Source organism: Spermophilus citellus (assembly GCF_964194105.1).
Source record: "Spermophilus citellus genome assembly, chromosome: 16".
In the NCBI taxonomy this organism is placed as follows: domain Eukaryota; kingdom Metazoa; phylum Chordata; class Mammalia; order Rodentia; family Sciuridae; genus Spermophilus; species Spermophilus citellus.
This window is the reverse complement of record NC_138196.1, coordinates 38,031,014-38,039,254: the sequence shown is the minus strand read 5'-3', so window position 1 is coordinate 38,039,254 and position 8,241 is coordinate 38,031,014. Positions and strand designations below refer to the sequence as shown.

At 38.7% G+C, this 8,241-nt stretch overlaps 1 protein-coding gene across 1 annotated transcript; it reads left to right on the top strand.

Annotated features, from left to right (window-relative positions):
• Positions 1–3,769: 3,769 nt before the first annotated feature.
• On the top strand, positions 3,770–7,327 carry DKK4 (dickkopf WNT signaling pathway inhibitor 4; the record flags this gene model as incomplete). The annotated part of the gene is made up of 4 exons (XM_081269573.1): positions 3,770–3,880; positions 5,270–5,420; positions 5,884–6,036; positions 7,077–7,327. The coding sequence occupies 4 exons, from the start codon at positions 3,770–3,772 to the stop codon at positions 7,325–7,327; spliced, it is 666 nt and encodes a 221-aa protein (XP_081125699.1).
• Positions 7,328–8,241: the final 914 nt, after the last annotated feature.

The following is an 8,241-nucleotide window of genomic DNA, read 5'->3' as shown; positions in this document are numbered from 1 at the left end:
AGACGCTGCCAGGAGGGCATCTCATCTTGTTTATTGCCATCCTAGCTAAGGACTGTTACCAATAGGCAAGCAGCCTTGGCAAATTTGAAAATATATCAAAAGTCATTATCTAGGGAGTACTTCACCTACCTACACCCCCCCCCCAAGTTGCTCTGACCTTTGAGAGACAGAAATAGTTGGTTTATTTTTTTTTTAAGCATTGTACAAAACAACTATTGAAAGCCTGCCATGATATGGCCATGTGATTGCTAGGTGCTAAAGATTATATGATGATGGAATATTCTAGCCTGGAAAATTGATGAGTGACAATTGCTTAGAGTTTTATGAGTGCTAGTTACCCCACCAGGCCCTGTGCATGTATTCAGACACTGAACCCTTAGAATATTGTCTTCTTGAGTTAGATAGTGCTAGTTGTACAATTGAAGAGATTGCTTGAGGTCACAAAGTTTTATAAATCCACTCATTTATGCATTCTTGCATCACATAAAAACATTTATTATGTGCCAAGCACTCAAAACATGAGAATATAAATTAGCTATAGGCCCACCCTCACAGAGCTTAACATTTAGATATAAAGACAAATAACTAGAGTTTTATAAGTGCTATGATAAGCATACGGAGGCACAGGGGATGGGAGTGGAAGCCCAAGAAGGGAAGCAAGGATGGGGACCAAATAAGGTCTGCCTGACTCCAAAGCCAACACTCTTTCAGTGCTGACAGAGAGAGAGAGAGAGAGAGAGAGAGAGAGAGAAGATTAACTCTTCTGTTTCTGGGAGACAAAATGGAGATCACTATCATTCATGCAAGATGTTAGTTAATCTTATACTTCAATACTACATATTCAGCAAATACTTGATTATTTGGATAGCTTTTCAAGGCAAACTGTTGTCCTGCCTCCCCCAACTTGCTTTCTAGTCTGAAATCCCAGTCCCAATCCCATGACCCCAAATTAGAAATGTCAGATTTATCCTTGGCTCCTCCCTCCCAATCACTTCCCACACCTACACAAAATGGTGTAGATACAATTTCAGAACTCCATCTGTTGTTTAGTTCTCATTGCCATGAGTCACTGCCAGAGATTGGACCTCTGCATTGTCATAGAGCAGTCACAGCTGAGTCCTGAATGACCTCCCTGCATCACCTTTTATCCACCACAACCTCAGTTCCACACTACCACTAGCACCATCTTCCTAGAAAGCAAATTAGGGCATGCCATTTTCAGGTTCAAGTATCATTAAGGACTTTCTATGGCAAAGAGAATAAAATCCAGTTTACTTGACATGGTTTATCAGGTGTGTCACAGTCAGCCTCATCTTGTCTTCCCATTATCTGCCCCAGCCACACCGAATCTCTCACTAGAACCTACATACATTTCCCTGCACTTGTCAGGACGGGGGGTGAGACCAATCCATGCCTCTCAACTTAGCAAACCTCTATTCATCCCACAAAATACAGCCCAAATATTACCTGTTCTGTAAACACATTCCTTTATTTCTCCAGAAGATCTAAATCATGCCCTCCTCTGTATTGATATGTTGGTAGGTCTTCCAACTCTGCATTTATTTTAATGTTTATCATAATATACACAAGTCACCCATCCATATGTCTTCTGTCTGGACTCTGTATACTCATAGTTTTCATACATCATTTCCAACATTGAACACAGGTTCTACTACATCCTTAAGATTCTGTATTGTGTTACAGCATCTCTTACCAGCCCTTTTGTCTGTATAGCATCAATGGCCTTTGGTACCCTGACATTTTTTCTGCATTTAGGCAACAGGAAGTGGAGAGACTCAGCAGACAGGGGACCCTAGGGCTCTCGCCTTTATCCTTGGTCATAATTGCCCAACTTCAAAATAAATTCTGTACCATCCCTATTGCTGGCTTATCACATTATCAAAGGGTGTTTGATGTTGTCGGTTTAAGAGATTAAAAAAAAATAGTAGTTGACAAAGAAGGAACTCCCAATGTATCACATGAGCAGTACCAAATAACACCAACGCAAGGAAGAGAGCCAAGTAACCTAAAGGCATATTTCCCAGTTCAACTCTTGACCCACATCGTGCCTTACTCAAAGTGAGAAATGCAGCATGGGTCAAGTGCTCCATGGTAGAGTGCTTGCCTAACATGCATGAGGCCATGGGTTCCATCCCCCCGCCTCTCTCTCTCTCTCTCTCTCTCTCTCTCTCTCTCTCTCACACACACACACACACACACACACACACACATACACACACACAGCAAGAATATTTTCATTACACAGAATGTCAAGATCCAAGACCAGGGGCTGATGTGAGGTTGTCCTGGAAGAAGACCTGGTAAAACTAAGGTTGCCACTTATAAAAATGGTATAAAAAAACCTGCCTTTTTAGATTTTAAATAATATCTTACCTGAGGTACTGGGATAGATTTATCCTGAGAACAATGAAAACAATGAATCGAGGAAAAAGGAAAATTTTGACCCAGATCTAGATTGTTCTACCCTTAAAGTACTCAAAGCAGCAATACATGATTTCTCTGTCTTTCTAGAAAAAAAAAAAATCAGATAGTGCCAGGCAAGGTGGCACTACCTCTCGTGCAGCTACTGGGGTGGCTGAGGCAGGAAGACAGCCTGAGCCAAACAGTTCAAGCTCAGCTTGGGCAACGTAGCAAGACCCCTGTTTTAAAAAGAAAGAATTTAAAATCAACAACAAAAAGACTAAAACAATTTTTAAACATTCAAATTTGGAAAATTGGAAACGCATGAAATTTCATCTGGAATCAGCTGGAGACTTAAAGACCAGTTCTGCTCATGTTAATTTAACCTAATGCAATACAAATTAAATACATTGTTCATAAAATGAATCAAAAGCACTCTAATGACCTGCATAAATCTATATAAAATGGGCTTTCTGTGGTTTCCACCATCAAAAATATTTTTAAATGGGATTTTTATATACCCCATTATTTTCCTCATTAAATATCTCTGACTTTAAGCAGTTCAATTTTCATTGTAAGAATAATTTCCCTATTGCCATTTAGTCAGAACAGGCACTATTAACGTTCATAATTATTTTTAAGCTATTGAGATTTTTACATCCAGATGCCAGAGCTAATTGAAGGCATTTTCTCTATCTGTCCACACTATCTGAAACAGTCTAAAGCTTCTCCGAAAATTTGGTAACATTCATTTTTGGCATCTTCTACAGCATATTGGCCAGTATGATTCATTCTTTCTTTGAGCACAATTAGCTGTGAAAACAGATCTTAGACTCCCCCCACCCCTCCCCAAAGGATTACTGAAGGTCGGAAATGCAGGTGATTATCATAGTTTGCTTTTGATACAGACATCCTGCTCTCCTGCAGGCCCTTTGAACTAACTTTGATATGCAATAATTAAGAGGGATTCAACCCCTGGAGGAGAAGCCGCTGCAGCCCTGCCTCTTGTCTCCTTCTATCTAGTCCTTGTTTTGAACTATTGATCAAACAGATTTAAAAGGATTTGTTGAAGCCTGTGTGGGGTAAAAAGGAAGGAAGTGAGGAGAGGGAGGAGAAGGATGAGGGGGCACATCTGGCTATAAATAGTTGCAGAAAGAACCTGTTGATCAGACCTGCTCCTTCAATTTCATACACCTTCCATAGGCAGATTTGCTTCTCTTTCAGAACACTGTTACAGGCGACTTGTAGTTTCCAGCTTGGCAGAAGCTCTGCTGTGGGTTTGGAGCAGCCCAATTTGGGGGGACACGCAAAGTGCTGTGAACATCAAAGAGACCCGGGAAACTGAAGAATGGTGCTGGTGGCCTTGCTGGGACTCAGCTGGTTCTGCTCACCCCTGGGAGCTCTGGTTCTGGACTTCAACAACATCAAGACCTCTGTGGACGTGCAAGGGGCTAGGAAGGTGAGCACACCTAGGGTGATGGGTGTTGCATTCAGGTTTAAATAAGTTGTTCAAATTAATGTGTGAAATAGCTTATCTCAAAATAAATAAATAAATAGCTTATCTTAATAAATAGCTTATCTTAATGTATGAAATAGCTTATCTCATTAAAAAATTAATGTGTGAAATAGCTTATCTGAATTGATTGTGGAATTGGGAAGGTTCCCAGGGAGAATCCAATTGCCTCAGCATTAACTTACTAAAAGAGCCAAGTGGTTTTTCAGGACATTCAGCTCAGGGAATAAACTAACTTTTAAAAAGCTCTACGGTGTGCCAGGCTTTTATACACAATATCTCACTTAATCATCCCCACAACTTGAGAGAGATTCACATTTACAATCATAGATGAAGAAATAAGACTCAGAAATGTTGAGTAATTTAACCAAGACCACATTGCCAGTAAACATGGGGAGAGGTATAATTTAAATGCAGTAACATGATGCATTGTTATTGTCACCATCTCGCTTCACAGAATTGTTTTAGGGATACATAAATACATATGTGTATGTATATGTGTACATATACAATATTATATATTAGATATTATGTTTAGTATATACCTGCATATAATATATACTATACTAGATATACTGTATATACATATACTACAGATACACATTATGACATATATAGTATATAGTACTATACTATATGTATATTGTATATGAAAGAGCATCAACTGTGGATGAAAAAAACTGATCTATGGTATCTTTTTCTCTGTGCAAATGAATGAGGCATCACTAAAAATCAAAGAACTGTTAAATTGGGTAAGGATCATTGAGACAATAACTGATTCACTAGAGTAAAAAATCAAATAAGAATGCTACAAATGCCAATTTTATATTTAACTGAACTGTAGCACAGCCTCTAAAGTTGAGATATAAATTAGACACTTCATAGCCATCTATAAGACACACATAGGAAAACATTTTCTTCCCTTTTCACAAAGAGAATGAGGAAATTAAAGTTTTGGAAAGTATGACAATTTTTCAAACATAAACAACCTTTGCAGTGCTAAGGTCTCTTTGCAGGTGATTTGATCTCCCCTTTGTGGGAAAAAACCAACTACACTGAAAAATTAAAATTCTGCCTAAGTTTTTTAAAAAATTTTTTCTTTTAGTTGTAGATGGACAAATCCTTTTATTTATTTATTTTAATGTGGTGCTGACGATTAAACCCAGTACCTCACACATGCGAGGCAAGCACTGTACCACTGAGTCACAACCCCAGCCCCTGCCTTTGTCACAGCATTCAAAGTGCTATTATGATTTGGCCTCCTCCATCTCCTTAAATAAAGCCATCTTACTTCTTGTTTGATTACCTAGCCTTGTGACAAGTTTTCCTTCACAGGGTTCACAGTGCATGTCTGACAAGGACTGCAACACTAGAAAATTCTGCCTCAAGCCCCGTGATGAGAAGCCATTCTGTGCTACATGCCGAGGGTTGCGGAGGAGGTGCCAGCGAAATGCCATGTGCTGCCCAGGAACACTCTGCATGAACGGTGAGCAATCAAAAACCCAGCAGGACTGCCTTGCTTCAGTCAAATGATTTATAAACTGAAGACAGCATTGGAATCTCATAGACTAGAAGATTCCAAGAAAGGCACTCTAAGGGCTTCCTAGTCATGCTTGAAATATATTTATACAGCTGTCTCTTCTTGATGAAACAAAATAGTTCACTTCCTGGCAAACAACTGTAGCCAGTGCCTTGGAATGATGATTTTAAAGGAAACCTTCAAGTTAGAATCATTCAAATTTTTCTATTTTTCATTTGGATTCTATTAATTATTTAATTACCTTCTTTGACATATGTCAGCATGTAAATATTTAGTGCATGTCCCAGATATCTAGAAAGTTATGCATAACTGGAAGACAGAAGTGATGCCAAATTGTATAACAGCATAACTAGCATGTCTGTTGTTCTGTTGAAGTTATTAACTCTAGTGCCACCTGCTTATCCCTCAGATGTCTGCACTACAATGGAAGATGCAGCCCCAATACTGGAAAGACAGACTGATGACCAAGATGGCACAGACACAAAAGGAACAACTGAGCATCCAATGGAGGAAAACAAACCCAAGAGGAAGTCAAATATTAAGAAACCACAAAGCAGTAAGGGTAAGAGCATCATGAAGGCATTTTTGTTTTAAGAAAAAGATCTTCTCCTTCCAGTCTCATAAGAAAAGGCTGAAACTAACTATTCTTCTCTGCCTTGGAAACAGGGAAGGTGTCTTGTTTGTAATCTCTTTCTATAAGAAGTTGCAGAGAGCATGCAGGGAGCAGTATAAGGTAGTCAATAGGCCAAGAGGACAGGAGAATGGCTGTTAACAATAGACTGGTTAGCAAGAAAACCTTTTATTGAGTTTAGTTTGACACACATACACCTTTTTTTTTTTGGTCCCAGGGATTAAACTCAGGGGTACTTTACCCACTGAGCCACATGCCCAGCCCTTCTTATTTTTTATTTTGAGACAAGGTCTCACTAAGTTCCTTAGAGATTTGCTAAATTGCTGAGGGTGGCCTCTAACTTGGAATCCTTCTGCCTCAGCCTCCCAAACTGCTGGGATTACAGGCATGCATCACCATGCCTGGCAAACATACAGCTTTCTTTTGCTTATATGGTAATTTAACAAGTCGTAGTTTCCCTTTCTAGATCCTGAGGATATAAAATAGAAATGAAAGTAGATGCATTAACTTTTCAGCCTTGTACAAAGTTTTTTTTTTTTTTAAACAAAGTTGTAGTCTAAAATTCCTCTCTAACATAGCCAGAATGTTTGAAAGCGGTAAACTGGCCATTCTTATTTGTATCTTCAGATTAAGTAGGCCCCTTCATAAGTAATGAAGGGTCTCTTCATACACTATAAATCCCATTTAATAAAACATTGCCAAATGATATTTCATTTCTCAAGACTAGAAATCCTGTTTTCCCTTGATGAATGTTTTAACTTTATAAGACAACAATAAATGCTGAGATGGGCTGAGATTTCCACTTCATTGTTGCTTTTAGTGTGAAAATCTAACTCTGTATGTCCTGAAGACTATTCTTATTTTTACTTTGTGGCCTTCAGTTTTAGATCTCTAATCTTGTTCCATTAGCAATTCACCTACATCCAGCTTTCCCCCACTTACCACTAAAGTTCATATCAATCTTGTTACAGGACAAGAGGGAGAAAGCTGTCTGAGAACCTTCGACTGTGGCTCTGGACTTTGCTGTGCTCGTCATTTTTGGACTAAAATTTGTAAACCAGTCCTATTAGAGGGACAAGTCTGCTCTAGAAGAGGACATAAGGATACTGCTCAAGCTCCAGAAATCTTCCAGCGCTGTGACTGTGGTCCTGGACTATTATGTCGAAGCCAAGTGACTGGCAATAGACAACATGCACGGTTAAGAATATGCCAAAAAATATAAAAAGCTGTAAACACTTCAACGTAAAGAATTTTCATTATCCTCAAGCAGATTCTCAGACATTAATTTTAAAGTGCTTCCATACAAATCTCTCTTAAAATCAAATCTTTCAGCAACAGAAGTAGACTGAAACTAGAGAACTATGAGATGATACATTGTGATGAATGGAAGCCATCTTTGGCTTTTCATCTGACGTGATTCTGTAAGTTAAAAAAAAAAAAGAGGGGCTAGGATTGTGGCTCAGCGGTGAGCGCTTCTCTCGCATGGGTGGGACCCAGGTTCGATTCTCAGCACCACATAAAAGTAAAGGCATTGTGTTGTGTTTTTACATGTAAAAAATAGATATTAAAAAATTTTTTTAAAAAAGAATTCTGATCTAGTGACTCAATTAGTTCAAATAAATTTTTTTTTAGAAAAGGAAATAGTATACCTTAAGGTACACAGAATGATGGTTTGATATACACTATATACATAAATGACTGATTACCATAGTCAAGCCAATTAACATGTATATCCTCTGCTGGGCGCAATGGTGCACGCCTATAATCCCAGGGGCTCAGGAGGCTGAGGCACAAGGATCGTGAGTTCAAAGCCAGCCTCAGCAAAAAGTGAGGCACTAAGCAACTCAGTAAGACCATGTCTCTAAATAAAATACAAAATAGAGCTGGGGATGTGGTTCAGTGGTCAAGTGCCCCCGAGTTCAATCCCTGGTACCCACTCCCCCCACAAAAAAAACACATTCCTATAAATTTTTATGTAATTCCTAGTGCAGGGCTGGTACCTAACAGTATCTTAGGGGAAAAATTAGTGATGGTACCTGACTAAACAAATTCTCATATCTTATTAGGGAAAATTATCAGAGCAAATACAGCAATTTTCTTTAAAAACTCTATTGTTTATTTCCCTTCATTTGTTGA